We start from the raw sequence: 21934 nt of genomic DNA on the forward strand, positions 1-21934 counted from the left end.
ATTATTAGCCATCAAACCTCAAATGTACACTTTTCCCAAAAGGTTTCCACAATTTTGGCCACTACTGTACTTCAACTCCCAAAATTGATATCCTTCAGATTGCAAAAAGCCAGAAAAACCAGGGACCAGATTCAAAATAAACCTTAGCTGGGCATGAAATTCCCTGGATGGCCTTGTTAGTAAGGTTGTATGCCCTATCTCAAATGAATCTCTTAACAAAAACAACAACAAAAGATTAGGGCACAGCCAAAGATTCACTTTCTTCCTTATAGAAAAAAGGTTGAAAATTAATATAACATATTAAGATGTCTAAAATACCCTTCAATTACATATTTCATACTTCCAAACTCAATTAACAGAAGACATCTTTTCTCTTGTGCCATATCAGCCTTTTCATTTAATCAGCAAGTCCCATCTATAGACATCTTCAATACAATTTATTATTTTATCTTTAAATAAAATGATTTTTTTAAAAAATTTCCCTGATTGCTTCTAGCTGATTCTAGCTTTGACCATTGAATAGCAGCTCAGTTGCTAAGGGGCAATCGGTGGGTGATGGTGGGGGGACTAATCCCAGGGATACAGCGCAGATGGTTTGCATATATCCTTGGCTGCAGCCGTGTACGAGGGTTGCAGACTCCAGGCTCTCAGTCTAGCGACCTCTTTTCACGGAAGACCAAGGAATGAAAGTTTGTAGAAACTGCAATTTAGCGGCAGAGAACTATGGGCGCATGCGCAGACCGGTAGAGCAAACTTGAAGAGGAACTTTTCTGAAGGAGGTGGAGAGCATTTCGGGCTGAGTAGATAGACATTTTTTCTGCGCTAGTGGATGTGGGTTAAATCTATTCTCCTGGGAAGAGTGATGATTTGGGGATGGTAGTCAATCCTGAAATGGAGTTCTTTATCCCAAAGTAGGGAGGGGAGGGGCAAAGGGTGGGAGAAGAGATTCGGGCCGGGAGAGGCAATGAATGAGCCGCGGGAGAAGAAGCTAGAAATGCAGGTTTCACCCTGTCTGCTCTTCCCTAGAAATCCCGCCCGACTCATTTCGGTTTGCCTCTTAATCTAGAGGTTGCGTTTAAAGTTGAATTTCAGTTTCAGACTGAAACTGAGAAGTTAGGGATCTGAAAGTCAGAATCGAAAGATCTGATAGAAACCACCAGTTCCGGGTATTGTAAGTGTGATTTTATTGCTGCCGTTTCGAAAGAATAGGAATTACAATGACAGAGTTGAATTGTAAAGGAGGTTTTAAGAAATAGATGAAGGAGGCAAAAGAACAGATGTATTGGCTAGAGCAGTGTTTCTCAACCTTGGCAATTTTAAGATACAGGGATGTGGATGGACTTAACTCCCAGCATTCCCCAGCTAGTAGCTGGTTGGGGAATTCTGAGTGTTGAAGCCCACATATCTTAAAGTTGCCAAGATTGAGAAACACTGGATTAGATGGTTGGACTGGAGAGGCCTATGTCCAGATCTCCCATTTGCTGTAAAGATAAAATCTAACAAAATTATGTAGCCCAAAATTATGTTTCCTGCTTTGGAAAAAATACAGGAAATAAATAAAAATCCTAAAAGAAGAATATCACGTGGAGCTAGGAAGGGTTCCCCCCACTACCAACTCTTATTAAAAGTGATGTAAATGTTGTTAACAGTATGTGTGTTTGTTTTTGTTTTGCCCAGCAATTATAGCATGATTCGATTCTGGATCCCACAGGATGGAAGAATAGATATGCCTGACTTCAGGCAGGCAGCTGAATAAGATTCTTGCAAATTCAGGAGAGAAAGGGAATATGACTGGTGTGTGAAGGACTGTCCAGGGAAAGAGTGAGAAAGCAGGTGCAAGGGATGATGAAAAAAGGCAGCCGGCAAAACAAAAGGCTAAAACAAAAGTATTTTCTGTGGGTTTATTTCCTTTTTTCTTTCGGAGGTGATGGTAGTTTCGAAGAAGAAAGGAGTCTTGCCTGCTTTGAAGTGCCAGCCCAGCCTTGCATAGTTCTAAGCTCATGGCTGGCAGTCCGGTGCCCCCTAGGAGGAAAGTGGTTGAAGAGACACGGCTGGTGTTGGAAGCATTCTTGCAAGGAGCATTAAATAGCGGAGAGGATGGGGCCCCGGGTCATGTGGGCCGTGGCTACCACAACCCCCAAAGTTACATGTCCAGGTAATGGCTTTGCAGTTGAAGATTCGGCTTACTTGCAAAGGAAGGAAATAAATAGAGCGGGATCTTTCAACCTTGGCAGCTTGAAAATGTGTGGCCTTAATATTATATGGCTAAAGGTTTCTCCCTACCTCAAATATTTAATCTACCTAGCTTCATTTTTTAAAATAATTTCCCCAACCTTTTATTATATGTGTTGTTCTGCTGCTCCTCAGAAACAATTTTAGCACTTTCAGTTTCGTGGAGTCAATTAGCTTGGCTGCTCTGAGATACCTCTTACAGAATGAGTGAAGAAATAGGTGCAAATGAAAAATGACAAAAATCAGCCAAGGAGGTTGGGGAACAGAACAACAGATCATGGTTCTCATTTTCAGTGTGCTTTCTTCTGTCCACAGGTCCCCTGTGGAATATTTTCCGGAGTGTCCTGCCTGCAGCCCTGTCCATGAGGGAAGTAACTGTGCGGAAGGGAAAAAACATAACTTCCGCACTAGCATTAAGCACCTGTTGCAGAAGCGGTCCAGTTCTCGAGGACCCTCAGACAAGCTGCCCTCCCCTGGAGACTCCTTAAAGAAATCTAAGCCAGGACCTGAGGGGACCCATCGCAAGCGCCATTTCTCCTTCAAGGGCCTCTTGAAGAAGAAGACTGCGGCCGTTTCAGCAGAGATAACTGACCCCAATGCTCTCCCCAGGCGGCCTGACTCTTTGCCTCTCGTCACCTGCTATTGTAAAAAGCAGGCAGCTGAACCAGAAGAGGCTCAAACAACAGGCAGTACGAAGCTTTGCTACTTACTCTGTTTTCTCCTTGTTTCTTTATTGTGATGCTCAGTGCTTTTTTTGTAAAAGAAAAAGGTGCCGGAACTCACACGTCATACAACCCGCCTTGCCTACCCTACAAGGTTCCATCCAAAAAAGGTGCTGGAACTTCGTTCTGAGTGTTCTATGAGAAAAAAAGCCCTGGTGATGCTCAAGTCTCGCTTGGAAGGATGGATGGGAATATATCTTTACTTCTTGGAGGAAGAATTAGATAAAGTTATGTTTTATCTTTCCAATGTTCATTTTGAACAAAGATTTGAATCTGAGTGTCTCCAAGATGATTGCTATGGTCATTATACCACATTGAGCTATATGTGCTTACTTTTTAATATATTTTCAACTTTCTTGAAGCAATGGGAACTTCCTGACGCCAGGCTGGATGCAGCCCTCAGGGTCTTATTAGCCCCACTCAGGCCAAGGTAGAAGTCCCTCCCACTTTTCATAACCTATTTGAAGACCAGTTCAGATCATTCTCTGCATATACTCAGTTTTTACATTTTTTTTCACAGAATGACGGACAAAAAAAGCAGTTTTAAGCCTTTGGATTGGCTTAAGAATAGTAATTCCTCCACCAACCCTAACATTTGAAGTGTTGTCCCCATGCCCCAGTGCCCATGCCCCAGCTAGAAAAATTAAGAAATACAGGTAGTCCTTGACTTACAAGCATTTGTTTAATGATGGTTTAAAATTACAGCAGTAGTGAAAAAAGTGACCAGTTTTTACACTTATGACATCCCCACAGACGTATGCTCAAACTTTGGGTGCCTGGCAATCCGCATGTATTTACAATGGTTGCAGCATCCTAGGTCCTGGGATTGTCATTTTCAACCTTCTTAGGGAGCTTCTGACAAGCAAAGTCAAGGGGGGAAGTCAGGTTTGCTAAACGACCACATTATTCACTTAACAATTTTAGCGATTTGCTTAACAGTGGCAAAAAGATTGTAAAACGAAGCACGACTAACTTAACTGCCTTGCTTAGTAACAGAGACTGTGAAGATCAATTGTGGTTATAAGGCAAGGATTACCTCTAAATAAAGTGTATAACCTCTTAGTATTCTAAAAATCTTTAAAATCCTTGTTCTATAGCAAGATTGGATAGGTGCTAAATACAGTTATTCCATGAAATCTTGAGCTACAAGTAATTCTGTCTGTAGACTAAGAACAAAAACAAGTTTGATTTACTCCCTAAATTAGGGCACTGATGGACAACATGCAAGATTTTTGTGAAAGGATCAAATTCTTGGATTGAGGAAGTTATATCTAGGCAATCTTGTTCCTCAATTTCAAGTATATCCTTTCTACCTCTACCTCCTACTGGTTTCCTGGTGAAGCTCATACTTGGCAATACTAGTAGTAATTTATTAGGCAAATCTGAAGTCATTCAAAAATTCTGAGTATTTCCTAAATGTTGAATTTCCCCTTGACAATATTCATTTAACTTTTTTTTAACCACTAGACCCCCAAATGATAAGCTATAATGTAAAAATAACATTCCTACTCCAATATTAAGATATTCATTCTTACAATCACTTCCCATCTTAAATATATTTTTATAATATGATATCCTGCACTTAGGACAGATTGATCCTTTGTTGAAATAAACATTTATTTTAGATTTAGAACTCAGGCCCATTCAAGAGCTCAAGATAATAAATAAGCACATCTTCCTCCTATATTTCCCCCCAACAATAGTCTTATGAATTAGCTTGGGCTGAGAGAGAATGATTGGTCCAAAGTCATCCAGGCAGCTTCTGTAGTTAAGGTGAACTTTAACTGAATCTTTCTGTTGCAGTGTTTTTACCCAACACCTGTTTATATAATCAAAAAGATAGGAAGACCTTCCTTTTCCATGCTACTCTAGTTCAGGAATTTAATTCTTAAGTTATTGTAACAAGTAAATTCAAAACTGCTTGAAACACATTGCCTCTGTAGCACCCAACATGGTATCATCTTCAATATGTATTTGTTGTGACATTTGTTTAGTCACATATCTCATTGTCACTTGCATTTGCCTTTCTTCCAATTCTTTACGTTTTCCTCAAAATCTCTTGCTTTCTGCACAGAATTTTATTTTACTTTATTTTATTTTTAATCCCATTTATATCCCGCCCTTCTCCGAAGACTCAGGGCGGCTTACAATTTAAAGCACAAAATGTGCTTAGCAATATTAGCAATATCAAATTTTAGCAATATCAAAATCTCTTGATATTTAAAAGTGAAAATCACCTCTTCTAGGTTATCCCCTCTAAATGGAATTTTCTATTTTAAGTTCATTAGAAAAAAATACTATTTTCTCTTACATAATTCTAATTCTAATTGAAATGACTTTAAGTACAATTATTTCTGTATTATCAATTTTCAACGTAGGGTTACAATACTGTTACAAAACTGCCTATCTAGTCTTCTTCCTGATAGCATACAGAGTTTCCCAAGTGTTATACAGTTATTTGAAAAATAATCAAGTTACCTTAGCGGATGGCAATACTTAGCTGGTTTGGTTGATCTCAAAAAGCCAAGTAGGAGCTTAGTTCTTGATAGTAGCCTATCAGGACATTTCAAGTAAAATGGGAAGTAAAAAACATCCCAGAAGAAAGCAATGTAAAAATACTTCCATATTGCTTTATCAAAACTATACAGACTTATTCAGGTATTACTATGAATTGGACTGGATTTGATGGAATCTGTACTTTTATCATGTTAGTAGAGTACTGTATTCACCTTTTAATGTTTTACTGTTCATCTTATTTCTGTAACTTCCTTGATACAGGATTTGATTTTTTTTGCACCTTGCTTGAATAACTTTGCATTCTTTATTCCAGATGGTGAAGCTGAGGGTGCTGAGTTTTATACTTTGGTGGCTCAGAAACTAGATTACTTGGTGAAACACCAACAATGGATCAGCCCTACAGCTGCAAAAAGCTCAGTTTCTCCCAAAGATCCAAATATTACAATTCCCACAGACAGAATCTCTGGCAATTCAGGTACTGCATTTTTTTTCTTGTGTGTTTAAGCTGCCTCATCCAAAAATTCTGGGTTTATAACAGTGATAACACAGAAATCCCTTCTTGATTTCTGAATCAGGTATCTTAGCTTTTCTGTACTATATTGTAACCTTACTGTTTTGTTGAGACTTTAACTTTCCAAAATTCCAGCCAGCTTTTTTTTTACCTGGACAGAGGTAGAATGATTCTTCTTTCTTTCTTTCTTTCTTTCTTTCTTTCTTTCTTTCTTTCTTTCTTTCTTTCTTTCTTTCTTTCTTTCTTTCTTTCTTTCTTTCTTTCTTTCTTTCTTTCTTTCTTTCTTTCTTTCTTTCTTTCTTTCTTTCTTTCTTCTTTTTCCATACATACAATAGTAATTTTACAACAAACATGAGTTTACATGCTATTACATATTTAATCCTGAAGTTGAAACTCAAATACTTTGGCCACCTAATGAGAAGGAAGGACTCACTGGAGAAGAGCCTAATGCTGGGAAAGATTGAGGGCAATAGAAGAATGGGACGACAGAGAATGAGGTGGCTGGATGGAGTCCCTGAAGCAGTAGGCATGAGCCTAAATGGACTCCAGAAGATGGTAGAGGACAGGAAGGCCTGGAGGAACATTGTCCATAGGGTCGCGATGGGTCGGACACGACTTCGCAGCTTATAACAACAACACATTTAATTCCTAATCCTTTTTTCTTTCCTCCAGCCAATGGTAAAATAAATTCCAGGTTTGATAATAGTCCGTTTCTTCTTTTTCTTTCAGTCTCATAGTCAATCTGTCCATCTCTGCGCATTCTACTATTTTTTTAATTATTTCTTCATCTGATGGTATTCTTCATTTTTCCACTGTTGTGCAAATATAATTCTTACTCCTGTTGTGACATGCAAAGTCAAGTATAAGCTTTGTTTATTAATCTTTTCTGTCATTATACCTAATAGAAAAAGTTCAGGTTTAAAATCAACATGTTCTCCTAACATCTGTTCTAGCCAAGTATTTATCTTTTTCCAATAATTCTTTATCACATGTCCACCAAACATGATAATACTTGCCTGACTTATGTTTACATTTCCAACATTTTTCTGACATATTTTTAAACTTTTTTGCTAATCTTGCTGGTAGCAAGTGCCATTTATAAAACATTTTGTATAAGTTTTCTTTATAGGAAGTCGACATTGTCAATTTATAGTTTCTTTCCCATAACTTTTGCCATTTTTCTAATTCTATATTATAACCAAAATTTTACGCCCATTTTATCATTGTTTCTTTAACATGTTCACTTTCCATTTCTAAAGCTAATAAAAAATTATACATTTTCTTAATTAGTTTTTCATCTGAAGTAAACAATTTCTTATCAAACACAGATTGTTTCTTATAAAATCCATACATTTTAACATCTCTATCATATCTAGTTTGCATTTGTAAATATGTTCACCATGTTCAGTTGACACCCTGATTTTCCATTTCTTGTTTAGATTTTAAATTTAGATTTATTAAATATCTCTATATGTCCAGATTTTTTTAAAGTCCACTAAATTTGGGTGTACAAAGGCTTCAATTGTTGACAACCACCTTGGAATTTTTAAATATATTTTCCTTTTTATTTTTTCTCATGTTGTTAACAGTGCATTTCTTATATAATGATTTTGGAAATATTTATGAACTCTATTTTTCCCATACCATAAAAAAGCGTGCCACCCCAGTTGTAAATCATGCCCCTCCAGATATAACAACCTTTTGTTTATAAGAATTATCCATTATTTTACCCATGTTAATACAGATGCTTGATAGTATAGAACCCACTCTGGTAGGCCAAATCCTCCATTTTCCTTGGCATCTTGTAACAATTTCTGCTTAATTCTAGCTTTCTTTCCTTGCCAAATAAATTTCAAAATTAGTGAGTTCAAATCTTCAAAAAATCCCAGCCAGCTTTTGGCCAACATACGGAAGGCACCAGATTAGAGAAGTATGTTTTAGAGGAAGTACATGGTGGATCATATAGAAGGAAGGGTGACTCTGAATTTAAAATAATCTCTCCACCTGAAAAATGAAGCTTAGATGAAACAATTCATCTCCTTTTATAACAATCTTACAAATTTAAACAGATTCCTCCATTTTAAATTAAACTATTAATTTAATTTAATTCATCTAAATTATTTTGGGAAAAGTAGTCTTCCTTTCAAGAATAGGCAGCCACAGGAGGATAGGGATCAAATGATGACAAGTGCATCTTGGTATTATCACAAAATGATATGAATAAAATATTTCCATCAGATCTTAAGATGCATCTGACATTATAAAATCATACTGGTATTTCTGTGATGACTTTACAACACACATGCCATCATGTGGCTTAAAACTGATGACTGTTCTTTCAGGGAAATATTGTTTATATTTTGGAATCATAATAACATGTTTTACTCAGTTGCCTTGGAAAAAGTGCCAGAACAACTGGATGAGAAACAGAAAGAACAAATCCTTCAGAAATTGGTTGCCCTTCTGGAAGAGCAGGCTGCTGTCTTCAGTAAAAAGGTACATATGCAACAAAGAATTACCGCATGAAGTACTAACATTCAAACTGCAGAACCAGGCGCTGGGTGTTTCGTGGCTGCTCTGCGGAATTTACCCTATGTAAGGTTGCTTTGCCAAAGATATTCTTCCAGGTTTTTTTTTCCTGAATATGTTTTATAAATCTTGGATTTTTTTCCAAGTCTTCAAATAAGCTCTGTTGTCTATGATATTTCTGTTTTGACTGCATTTATTTTTATTATTTATTTATAAAATTTATAGCCTGCCCGTCTTATCTCAAAATAACTGGGCAGTTTTTTGGGATATAAGGTTCCGTACTAAAGTTTTGTGTTAACAAGTGTATACAAACTTGCACAGCTGAATCTCCTCACTTGCCGTTCTGTTTTGTGATCTATTGAACTTACTTTTAATTAGGTATGTGGAGTACTGCAGCTTAGGGCATTTTTTGGTAATATTTAGGCATTGGTTTCTTTTGGGGCTGTGTCTAAGGAGATTTTCAGTCACCCAGGTCATAGTTATCCCAAAGATGCTTTTTCACAAGGCAACTGGACTTTCGTGTTTTTCTTTGAAGATGTTTCGCTTCTCATCCAAGAAGCTTCTTCAGCTCTGACTGGATGGTGGGAAATGGAAAGATTTATACTCTTGCAGACAGCTGCTCATTTGCATGCTTTTAGCCAGTTGTTAAAAGCTACCTGGAAGCTTATTTCTGTCTTCAGGATCACCTGAGTAGTGCAAATGGGTGTGGAGCCTTCTTGAAACTGTTGAGAGGACTGTGTTGTAGACTGGAGATAGATGATGTTGGATCTCTCCCCTTCTCTTGAGAGAGGGCTGTTCAATTTTGACATAGATGGCATCTTTGACCCCTCTTTCAAACCAGCAGTCCTCTCTGTCCAGAATGTGGCCTTTATAAAGTTGTTGTTTTGTTTCCCCAATGTACAGAAATTTGTCCACCCCAAGGATTAAACACCCAGACACAAATTGAGCAATGTGGTATATGCAGTACAATGCAGTGAGCCATGTGCAGATCTGTACATTGGGGAAACAAAACAACAACTTCATAAACATATGGCACAACATAGGAGAACAAACGCATCAGGACAAGAGTCAGCAGTCCATCTACATTTAAAAGATAAAGACCACTCTTTCTTTTACTATATTTTATTAATTTTTTATAATAACAATCTTTAGTGCTTAGTGAACAATGTGTTTTCTGGATTCATATATTTAAAAACAATAATAATTAATTTCTATAGTTGATTAATATGTTAGTTGATAATATATTTCCTTGATCCTCTCTTCTTCCAGCAATATTCTCATTTTGTCTACATTAAAGAAATATAATTCTTACGGTAATAATTTCAATACATATAGAGTTGGGTATAAACATTTTTCTAGTATTTATACATATGATAATAACATCAACATATAACATTTTTTCTAATCAGCTTAAGTTTCAATTGTATTTATAGAAGTCATCTTATTAAATCAGGTGTGTCAAACTGCCAGCCCATGGGCCGGATGCATCATAGCAAAACCACGTCCACCCCATTGCTAGCAATAGCAAAAAAAGCTGTGATATGTCGTGACATGTTATGTGATGTCACTTTAACACCTGTATTAAATCATTATATGTCCTGTTTTCAAGATTCTTATTTAAGCTTCATTTCCCCTCAGTATTGAAACCACTCTTATCAGTCATAATTTTCTCAGAATTCATTACTTTTAAATATCCAAACTTTTCATTCAAATACACCATCTCACCCCTTCATGGATTACTGCCTTGTCGTGGCGAAGGGGCTTGCGTAATTCAATGAAGCTATGAGCTATGCCGTGCAGGGCCACCCAAGATGGAAAGGTCATAGCAGAGAGTTCTGACAAAACGTGATCCACTGGAGAAGGAAATGGCAACCCACTCCAGTATCTTTGCCATGAAAACCCTATGGACAGTACCAAAAGGCAAAACAATATGACGCTGGAAGATGAGCCCCTCAGGTCGGAAGGCGTCCAATATGCTACTGGGGAAGAGCAGAGGGCTAGTACTAGTAGCGCCAGAAAGAATGAAGTGACTGGGCCAAAGCCGAAAGGACTCTCAGCTGTGGATGTGTCTGGTGGTGAAAGGAAAGTCCAATGCTGTAAAGATTTTTTCTCCATAGGAACCTGGAATGTAAGATCTATGAATCAAGGAAAGCTGGACGTGGTCAAACGAGAAGACAAGACTGAACATCGACATCTTAGGTATCAGCGAATTAAAATGGACAGGAATGGGTGAATTTAATTCAGATGACCATCAGGTATACTACTGCGGGCAAGAATCCCTCAGAAGAAATGGAGTAGCCTTCATAGTCAATAAAAGAGTAGGAAAAGTAATACTGGGATACAATCCTCAAAATGACAGAATGATCTCAGTTCGAATCCAAGGCAAACCATTCAATTTCACAGTAGTCCAAGTTTATGCCCCAACCACCAGTGCTGAAGAGGATGAAATTGACCGGTTCTATGAAGCCCTACAGCACCTTATAGAACTAACACCCAAAAATGATGTCCTTATCATCATGGGGGATTGGAATGCTAAAGCAGGAAGCCAAAAGATAACTGGAATAACAGGCAAGTTTGGCCTTGGAGTACAAAATGAAGCAGGGCACAGGCTGATAGAATTTTGTCAAGAGAATACGATGGTCATAACAAACACTCTTTTCCAGCATCCCAAGAGACGGCTCTACACATGGACATCACCAGACGGTCAACACAGAAATCAGATTGACTATATGCTCTGCAGCCAAAGATGGAGAAGCTCTGTGGCTCAGACCATGAGCTTCTCATTGCAAAGTTTAGGCTTAAACTGAAGAAAGTAGGGAAAAGCACTAGGCCACTCAGGTATGAATTAAATCATATCCCTGTTGAATATACAGTAGAGGTGACAAATAGATTTAAGGAATTAGATCTGATAGACAGAGTGCCTGAAGAACTATGGACAGAGGTTTGCAACATTGTACAAGAGGTAGCAACTAAAACCATTCCAAAGAAAAAGAAATGCAAGAAAGCAAAATGGCTGTCTGAGGAAGCTTTGTAAATAGCTGAGGAAAGGAGGGAAGCGAAAGGCAAGGGAGAAAAAGAAAGATACGCCCAATTAAATGCAGAATTCCAGAGAATAGCTAGAAGAGATAAGAATGCCTTCTTAAATGAACAGTGCAAAGAAATAGAAGAAAACAATAGAATAGGGAGGACCAGAGATCTTTTCAAGAAAATTGGAGAGATGAAGGGAACATTTCATTTAAAAATGGGCATGATAAAGGACCAAAATGGCAGGGACCTAACAGATACAGAAGAGATTAAGAAGAGATGGCAAAATTACACAGAAGAACTATACAAGAATGAGCTTAACATCCCTGATAATCACAATGAGGTGGTCACTGACCTCGAGCCAGACATCCTAGAATGTGAAGTGAAGTTGGCCTTAGAAAAACTGAGCAACAACAAAGCTAGTGGAGGTGACAGTATTCCAGCTGAGCTATTCAAAATCTTAAAAGATGATGCAGTAAAAGTGCTACACTCAATTTGCCAGCAAATTTGGAAAACTCAACAGTGGCCACAGGATTGGAAAAGATCAGTTTACATTCCAATTCCAAAGAAAGGCAGTGCCAAAGAATGTTCAAACTATCGCACCATTGCACTCATTTCTCATGCTAGTAAAGTCATGCTTAAAATCCTACAAGCTAGACTCCAGCAGTATGTGGATCGAGAACTACCAGAAGTACAGGCAGGATTTCAAAGAGGCAGAGGAACTAGAGATCAAATTGCCAACATACGCTGGATCATGGAGAAAGCTAGAGAGTTCCAGAAAAACATCTACTTTTGCTTCATTGACTATGCTAAAGCCTTTGATTGTATGGATCATAACAAACTGTGGCAAGTTCTTCTTGAGAAACCTATATGTGGGCCAAGAAGCAACAGTGGGAACTGGACAAAGAACCACTGATTGGTTCAAAATTGGGAAAAGAGTCCAGCAAGGCTGTATACTGTCACCCTGCCTATTTAACTTATATGCAGAGCACATCATGAGAAAGGCAGGGCTAGATGAATCAAAAGTTGGAATTAAGATTGCCAGAAGAAATATCAACAACCTAAGATATGCAGATGATACCACTCTAATGGCAGAAAGTGAAGAAGAACTAAAGAGCCTCGTGTTGCGGGTGAAGAAGGAGAGTGCAAAACTTGGGTTGAAACTTAATATTAAGAAAACCAAGATCATGGCATCCGGCCCTCTTAATTCCTAGCAAGTAGATGGGGAAGAAATGGAGGGGCTCCAAGATCACTGGGCTCCAAGATCACTGCAGATGGGGACTGTAGCCAAGAAATTAAAAGACGCTCCTTGGGAGGAAAGCCATGGCAAATCTAGACAGCACACTAAAAAGCAGAGACATCACCCTGTCAACAAAAGTGTGTATAGTCAAGGCTATGGTCTTCCCAGTTGCAATGTATGGCAGTGAAAGCTGGACCATAAGAAAGGCTGAGCGCAAAAGAATTGAGGCCTTTGAACTATGGTGCTGGAGAAGACTCCTGCGAGTCCCTTGGACTGCAAGGCGATCAAACCGGTCAGTCCTAGAGGAGATCAACACTGACTGCTCTTTAGAAGGCCAGATCCTGAAGCTAAAACTCAAATACTTTGGCCACCTAATGAGAAGGAAGGACTCACTGGAGAAGAGCCTAATGCTGGGAAAGATTGAGGGCAAGAGAAGAAGGGGACGACAGAGAATGAGGTGGCTGGATGGAGTCACTGAAGCAGTAGGCGTGAGCTTAAATGGTAGAGGACAGGAAGGCCTGGAGGAACGTTGTCCATAGGGTCTCAATGGGTCGGACACGACTTCGCAGCTAACAACAACATCATCTCAATATTTTTACACTTTATATATTATAAAAATATTATATATTTATCCCTCTTACTATAGGGCCCCTTTATGTCCAAGCTTTGGCTATTCTTTTGACCGTGTTCAAATAAGTATTTAATCATACAATACACCATGTGTACAATCTTACTATAGGGCCTCCTTATATCCAAGCTTTATATTTTTAACAGTATTCAAACAGGTGTTTAGTCATATAGTATTCAATCTGGTAAATTGAATCACATCTCTTAAATCTAATTCTAATCTTTTGCCGGGTCACTTTCCACATCAGTAGGAACTGTTTAGCTTGCCAGGTTGTATTTTTGTAGATACTGTTGGGGATAAAAAAAGACAAAGTAGAATATTCCTTTTTTGTCTCACACGCTTTAATGATTCTCCTGACAGCTTTTTATTCCTTTTTATTAAATCTTCTTTTTTTGTCCTCATGTTTGTTTTGAAGTCCTGGAAAATAAAACAACTTTTTAAATTCCTTTGTTATAGCAAAATTTTGCGGATTTTCTTTCATATATTTTCTCCTGGAATATATTTGCTTTGTCATGAGTCATTCTTCCTGCAGATCTCTGATGTGCCACGCTGGGGTCTTCAGGAGGAGGTGTTAGATGTGGTTTTCTGTCACTTTTAGATAAATATACAACATCCATTTTGTCTCCCTCCTTTAAGAAGTCTCTCACCGGTGCCATAGTCTCTTTAATTAGCTTTATCAAACCAGCCAAACTTAAATTCCAAACAACCAAATCTTGTGTAGTTCTTATCTTTATATATAGTTGTTGTAATCCAATACGTTCTAATTATCAAAACACCACTGAAAACAGTGTTTTGTAACAGTTCTTTTTTTCAGGGATCCTATAGTTATCAGCTGGCCAAGTTTTCAGTCCAAAGTAGTAACTGTGAGAGGGATCTCAGAGTCTTAGTAGACAATCACTTCAATATGAGCCAGCAGTGTGCTGCAGCTGCCAAAAAAGCCAACACAGTGCTAGGCTGCATTAACAGAGGGATAGAATCAAGATCAAGTGAAGTACTAATACCACTTTACAATGCTTTGGTAAGGCCACACCTGGAATACTGCATCCAGTTTTGGTCACCACGATGTAAAAAAGATGTCGAGACTCTAGAAAGGGTACAGAGAAGAGCAACAAAGATGATTAGGGGGCTGGAGGCTAAAACATATAGGGAACGGTTGCTGGAATTGGGTATGTGTAGTTTAATGAAGAGAAGGGTGAGGGGTGACATGATAGCAGTGTTCCAATATCTCAGGGGCTACCACAAAGAAGAGGGAGTCAAGCTATTCTCCAAAGCACCTGAAAGCAGGACAAGAAGCAACGGATGGAAACTAGTCAAGGAGAGAAGCAACCTAGAACTAAGGAGAAACTTCCTGACAGTTAGAACAATTAACCAGTGGAACAACCTGCCTCCAGAGGTGGTGAATGCTCCAACACTGGAGGTTTTTTTTTTAATTTAACCATCTGAAAGCTAATCTTCTAACTTCTCCTTTAGAAGATTAGACAAAGGCCAAGGTTTTTCTTTCTCTGCAAACAGTTCTTAAACTTAAAAATGCAGTTCCGTGTGGTTATAATCCCAGAAGGTCAGCAGTTTCTAAACAAATATAGTTTCGCTCTATATTGGTTAGCCAAGGGGTAGGCAACCTTGGTTCTTTTATGACTCATGGACTTCAAACTCCCAGAATTCCTGAGCCATGCTGGCTCAAGAATTCTGGGAGTTGAAGTCCACGAATCACAAAAAAGCCAAGGTTGCGTACCTCTGGGATAGCCCAATGCTTAGTTCCCAACTGTTTTTTGCTGTTTCTGGGTGTCTTGCCAAATTCTGAGTCAATGCAACTGTAGTTTTTTCCAGTCCTCTACTAGGTGTCAGTAGCCGTTCATTTTACAACTTTCAAAGCAAAGAGTTATTTTTATTTTTATTATATAATTTCATTAATACTTTTTCAGGTATGGAATTTTAAGAGTTTTCCTAGTTTTCAAATTTGTGCAGACTGTAGTATTTTTAACCGCATTTTAATATATTTTTGTTCCCCATAAGAGTTTAATTTGCTGCTTCTGCCTATGGGAGGGTGGGGGTGTAGTTCCTCTCTTCTCACTTTGGAAGGATTTCTGCTTTTTGGGGATCTTCCAGGAAATCAGATAACAAGATAGGAGAGAGAAGATCGAATTCCTCATCCAGTTTCAATCACGGTGTTCACGGTTGGTGCCTTTGGACTTCGGCTGCTGTCGTGTTAGAGGGCTTCCCCTGGATCGAGCGGGACGACCGCTGTCGTTCCATGATCATTGGGGTGCCCCTCTTTCTTTGTTGCCTCTCTGGTGCAACTTTAGACCCATTTAATTATTAATAATAATAATTTTATTTGTATACCGCCCTTCTCCCGAAGGACTCAGGGTGGTGAACAGGGCAATACATGTTAAAAAGACAGAATACAAAAATTAAAAAAGATTAAACAAGTGCCCAGAACTCTAGGGTCCCCTGGCAGGGTGAAACTAGCAGTGGGGTGCAGACCTCCACAATCCCTCGGCCGTGCACTACAGCGCAAAATTGGAAGTCTCAAAGGCTACTCTTCCGAAGACAGCAAAGTCCACATTCTGGACAGAGGGCCGCTGGTTTGAAAGAGGGGTCAAAGTAGCCATCTATGTCAAAACTGAACAGCCCTCTCAACAGAGGGGGAGGGATCTGACATCATTTATCTCCAGTCTACAACACAATCCTTTCAACAGTTCCAAGAAGGCTCTACACCCATTTGCACTACTCAGGTGATCCTGAAGACACAGATAAGCCTCCAGGTAGCTTTAACAATTCGCTAAAAAAATGCAAATGAACACTGTCTGCAAGAGTATAAATCTTTCCATTTCCCACCATCCAGTCAGAGCTGAAGAAGCTTCCTGGATGAAAAACAAGAAAACCCAGTTGTCTTGTGAAAAAGGTTAAATAAAACCTTTGTGAAAAAGCATCTTTGGGATTTTGGGGCTGTGCAGTTATTCAGATTTGATTTGGAAGAGGTGTTTCAGAGTGAGAATCTGTTTGCAACTCACTGGAACAATTGTAGAAACAGATACAAAGACTTTATTGAGTCTCAGACTTCATGCATTTCTACGTGTTCCAAAGCATTATTTTTTCTGAATCAAATTTGTAAAATCACAAACCCCTAATAGTTATTTAGGGATGATCCATTCTGAAAAGAGTACAGTTTACCATGGTTGCACTAAACAGATCACTTTTTCCTACCACTGTCTATCTGAATGTTAATCTGCTTTTCAAGACTACTGTTTTCTCAAGATGGGAAAATAAAAAATAAAAATGCAATCAATTCAAGTCAGTTATAAAATGTATAGAAAGAAATTAAGAATAAGAGAATTAACAGAACATTACATGTAAAACTTTAAAAAGATAAATAGCATTTGTGATAATAAAAAAGTACCTATCATAAAAATCTTTCCATTAAAATAGTTTACTTCTTAGTCCAGAATGTCAGAGTACAGGACGACTTTGGTAATGTGTTGCCTTAGGGTAGGGGTGAGTTTGATTTAATCTCTTTCTCAATCACCTGGAGGATCTGGTATTTATAAATAAAGTTTTACAGTATTTAATAAAATAATGTATGAACGGATAACACGAGTATAAATGGCTTCAATTTAAAGAAACAAGATATGTTTATTTATAGATTGATTCTTTTCCATAATATTTATCAGTGCTTCTCTTCTTATATTGCAAAGTTCTCCTTTTAACTTTTTCCCCTCTTTGCTTTTGTTAAATGAGTTTTCTGCTGTCCGGCTGCCCACCCCTTACTGCTTCTCTCTTGTAGTTCATATAGCTCCCTGCCCTATTTGCTTAATAAAGAAATGCCCAGTTAATTTTACTTGCCTTACACTCAAGCAACAATATACCATATTATCACACCCCCAAAATTTAATATTCCTAATAATAACCAGCAAATAGGGCACTTAAACTGAAGTTCCACATTGTATAGGGTTTGTATTTTTGCAAGAGACTATGTTTTATTTAACCTTTTCTCATCATTTTTAATAGTTGCATTATTTTGCACAAAGGACCATAGAGGCATGATTCAATATTGGTTTTTTAGACCTTTTCTGGAGCTAATGTGAATCCAGAGTTGCAGATCCCTTAGGAATACTCCAGTGTTCAAAGCGTTTAGGTAAAAAGTTACTAGAACTGAATTACATATGTAAATATATATATATATTTGTTGTGGCATTGATCAACTAGGTAATTGTGGAATCTTATGTTTTCTTCATTTCACATACACAATAAAAGTCTATCTTCATATAAATAAAGATTTCCCAAACATAGGTTGCTTAATTTGGGGATGAGAAATTCATCCCAAAATGTGTATATGCTACTTGAATTTTGTAACATTATAAAAGCAAAATATAATTGAAAATAGTAGGATTTATTGTATGCATGCTATTCAAATTCTTTATTTTCCTTTCCACTGATATGCTGGTTTTTTATTTGTGAAACCGTATTTTCCTACTCTCCAAGAAAGAAAAGAAAAAATCAAAGGAAAAAAATGGCATTTTACTCCTGGACTAGATTGGACTTTTTAAATGATGACTCTTTGTTAAGTACATATTGTTTAACGAGTATGCTCTTGAGCAGGGCTTTTCAACGTTTTCACCCATTGTACCACTTCTAGGATATGGCAACATCCGAGTACCATCAGTCGCCTAGCAAGGTGTCAAAACCTTGATGACCCCACCCCAAAAAAGAAAAAAGTGAAGTACAGGTAGTCCTCAACTTACAACAGTTCGCTTAGTGACTGTTTGAAGTTACAATGGCACTGAAAAAAGTGCCCGCCAAGCCACAGCCAAGCAAGACACACCTGTCTGCCTGCCCAGCGGCATTCCTCCTCCTGTCCGAGGTTTTCATCGTTGTGAGCATTTCTGTTGAGGATTGGCAGTGGGGGTGGGGTGGGGGGTGTTTGGTTTTTATTCCCCCCCCCCATCTGCTGGGTGTTCGCAGCAGGTTTTGGTCACTTCATATGACCCTGGGACACTGACCATCATAAATATGAATCAGTTGCCAAGCATCTGAATGTAAATCACAAGACTCTGGAGATGCTGCAACATTCCAACTGATTGGCGCTTCCTCTGGGCTCAGCAGAAGTGCTGGGATCAGCGCCGAGCTCCAGCTGGAGACTGGTGCTGATCCTGGTGCTTCCGCTGAGCCCTGACAGCCCTGAAGAAGCGCTGATCCTGGTGCTCCCACTAAGCCCTGACACCCCTGCAGCTCCAGCCATCTCTCGTTCAGGCTTGTGCGGTGCTGCCACCAGTTCAGCTCATTCCCCTCCCCCGCTACCATTTTTCTAGGATGGTTGCGTACCACCTGCCAGGTGCCAATGTACCACAGGTGGTACCTGTACTTCTGGTTGAAAAGCCCTGCTCTTGAGTTCCAGAAAGTTTCTGAGGAATAGCTTCCAAATGAAAGAAGAATAGTAGTAGAATGTTCCTAAGAAAGTTGTCTTATCCCACCCAGGCACCTCAAACAGATAGCTGTCCAGCCTTTATTTTTTTCACCTCTACCAAAGGAAATGCAAAGTCATAAGTCTCTATTGCCAATAAGAAAATGATCCTATGTTTGTCTGTTCTTGTTCTGTACCAGCCTGCTACCGGCCCTGCAGAAAAGGCAGGGACAACCCCTTTGCAACCGGCAAGAGGCTGGAATTACGCCTGCCAAATTTATAGCTACAAAAACAAACAAGACACGAACCAAGAAACAGGAGCTTTAAGAAACATGAACCATCCGAGCGGTTGCCTTCAGCAAACCAGCCCTCCCAGACATTCCCCTTATATAGAGTTCAGGGCGTGGCTTCTCTCTGCCTCCTTCCGAGAAGCCCCATTGCCTTCCTAATTGACTGCCTCCTGCGTCCGGCGTCCTTGAACAGGGCCAGCTGTGGGTCATCTTCATCCACACTGTCAGGCTCACACAGCTGGGTCTCCGTGGTGACCAAGTGGGAGGGGCCTGGCTGAGGGCTATTATCAGCAAGATCTTCAACCCCCTCAGCAAGGTCTTCAACACCCCCCTCCTCCTCTGAGTTGTCCGACCCAACTGCCGAACCCACAGGCTGACCCTGAATCACAACAGTTCTTTTGCCATTGACACTCATTCTGTTCCTATCAGCAAAAGAAAATAAGTGTACTTCATCTTTGATGCAACAACTTTTCACATATTTGAATGCTGCTATTAGATTTTCTCTCAGCCTTCCAACTCAAAAGTTCATTATTGGGGGGCACAGTGAATCATTTCTGCTCAATTGCAGTTGTCCCTTTAAAAGGTTCTTCTAATATTTGAACTCTTGATGTTCATCTCATTTTCTTTCATTGACAGATTGAAGCTGACCCACTGCTACGTAACACTATCTTCCGCCTCTCCTACCGCAGCTTTACTCACCTGGCTGAAGCCTTCACATCACGTACCCCACCTGGGGTTTCTAGCCCTCAGCTAGCCAAGCTAGCCCTTACCATGGAACTCACAAGGAAAGTGGCTGGCATCAACAGCCATGCAGTACATACCATCATGGGCTATAGTTTGCAATATATGGATATGTTCATACCTTGGTTGCAGCAGCAAGGTGGCTGGGTATGTGGAGAAACATGTGTTTTACATGCTAGGCCAGATCACATTAAAAAGGAAGCTGAAAAATGAAACCAAAAAATACTGATATTTTGCTTGAAATATAATTAAAATGACTTGAGGTTCTAGTTAAATACTTTGGGGGAAAACAGTCATCTTTTCTGCAAATTGTCTGCTTTTGTGGGTTACAAAATTGGAATAAGACACCTATTTAGTTGAAGAGTTATACATTGTCTACAAGCTGCAACTAAGGGCTCACAGAGTACCATAAGAGCATCTTAGTTCTATGCTAGAAGAGAATCTGTATTACATGTATAATACAGGAACTTGTGTTCTCTATCCCTGTATTATCAAGTACAATTGTGTTTCTGGATAGCAGCTGACTATATTTTCCTACAAAAAAGGAGAAAAGTTTCATTATTATATTTATGTAATTATGAAGGGATGTTTTCTTGTGGCTGGGGGACTACATTTTAATATTTCTGGTCTCCCAAGGGGATAACAGTGGTGTAATTACATCACTGCAAATATACTGGGCCATTTTTTTGTCTTCTAAAACCAGAGGGTTTCCCACACTATATGTCACAATTCTGTCGTCAGAGTTGGAGCATGACACAATGGAAAAGGGAGGGAAAGAGGAAAGCAAGCAAGCAGGGCTTAATGATGAAATGGAAATGGCTATTCTTTATAATAACGGGTGTTTTTTTTCTTTATAGGAGAACATTATAGCCCAGGAGGAGATATTTGACTTGCAACTTGACTAAACAAACCCTTGTGCACCAGTGGCAATGCTGTTATGATGAATGATGTTTGCAGAAGACTGAGTGCTGGGTTGAAGTGCTAGCACTTAAAGGCCTCTGTGACTTTCCACCTAGGCTAAATCTAAAGGGATTTTTTTTAGTAGCCATGATTGGAACTAATTTTGAAATATTTAGCAGAAACCAACTTTAATCTGTGCTCGGAGCAAACTGCAAAATTTGATCACAGTATGCCAAATTGTGTTGTCAAGTGTTCCTGCACAAGTGTGTAGTAGTTACTTCCTCTAAAACCTGCCAGTTGTCAAAAATATTTCTGAAAGGGCATTCTTCAGAGATACCTGCCACCAAAGGCAAGAAAAGTCATGCCCTTGGTGAGAACCTCTGTTCAGGTAAGCCCTGAGGAAGACTTGATTTTTTCCCCCACCCAAGATGAACTTTTCTTTCCTCAGATTTTATACTTGAGATTAAATAGATAAACTGAAATCTTATTTTATTCCTGTTTTCCAATGGATAGATGAAATTTTCAGCTGCAATATTGTCAATATTTATTGTCTTTCCCTTTGCTTTGTTCTGAATTTTTTGTTCTGAATTGCTCTGAGAAATGTTGGGGGTTTTGAACAAGAATTCTTGATTTGCAGGATATTAATTTCAGTGGGAGTATGATTTGTGTAAATATGGGGAGAAAAGAAATATCAAACTCAGGGATATGGGAGTGTGTTTGTTTAACAGCAATAGCTTCCCTGAAGCACTGATTTTTTTTTAAAAAAATAAAAATTTAAAAGATTCTTGTATTTTGGTGTCAAATACTTTTCCTAGCATCTGTTACTTTTATTTGGGCAAGCCTATTCTTTTGATTTGATGACACAAAACCAATTCTCCTTTGGCTGTGCTAATGTTCAACTGAAGTTTGGAAGTCCAAGCATAGCTTTAGTGCACCATATTGCAGAAGAAAAGTTAAACTGGTATTATCTAATGATTTAAAACTCGGGAGATCTTCGAATATAAATGTATATTTATTCAAAACACCGTGATATGTTTTCCTGAAAGACGCCTGAAGGAGTCCCCCCGATGATTGCGACTTGCTCCGTTCCTCATCTGATCCAAAACGAGATACGGGGCAATTCCATTTTTTCATTTTTCCCCCCCTTCAGTACAAGCAGATCATAAGGCGCTTAGAGCAACGTCATTGCCAGGGGCCCC

General features: G+C 38.9%; 1 protein-coding gene across 1 annotated transcript; it reads left to right on the forward strand.

Annotated features, from left to right (window-relative positions):
• The first annotated feature begins 1559 nt into the window (after nucleotides 1-1559).
• BCL2L12 (BCL2 like 12) lies at nucleotides 1560-21441 on the forward strand. Its single transcript, XM_081345698.1, has 6 exons — nucleotides 1560-2155; nucleotides 2548-2921; nucleotides 5785-5946; nucleotides 8372-8478; nucleotides 19731-19982; nucleotides 20693-21441. The coding sequence occupies exons 1-6, from the start codon at nucleotides 2001-2003 to the stop codon at nucleotides 20738-20740; spliced, it is 1098 nt and encodes a 365-aa protein (XP_081201824.1). The 5' UTR covers nucleotides 1560-2000; the 3' UTR covers nucleotides 20741-21441.
• Nucleotides 21442-21934: the final 493 nt, after the last annotated feature.

This window comes from Vipera berus (assembly GCF_964194415.1).
Source record: "Vipera berus genome assembly, chromosome: Z".
Classification (NCBI taxonomy): Eukaryota; Metazoa; Chordata; class Lepidosauria; order Squamata; family Viperidae; genus Vipera; species Vipera berus.

Excerpts from the sequence above, each read along its gene's own strand:
- BCL2L12 (XM_081345698.1), top strand. The coding sequence starts at position 2,001 with ATGGCTGGCAGTCCGGTGCCCCCTAGGAGGAAAGTGGTTGAAGAGACA. Across the intron at positions 2,922-5,784 it reads AGAGGCTCAAACAACAGGCA|ATGGTGAAGCTGAGGGTGCT; the intron begins GTACGAAGCTTT and ends TCTTTATTCCAG. Across the intron at positions 19,983-20,692 it reads TGCAGCAGCAAGGTGGCTGG|GAGAACATTATAGCCCAGGA; the intron begins GTATGTGGAGAA and ends TTTTCTTTATAG.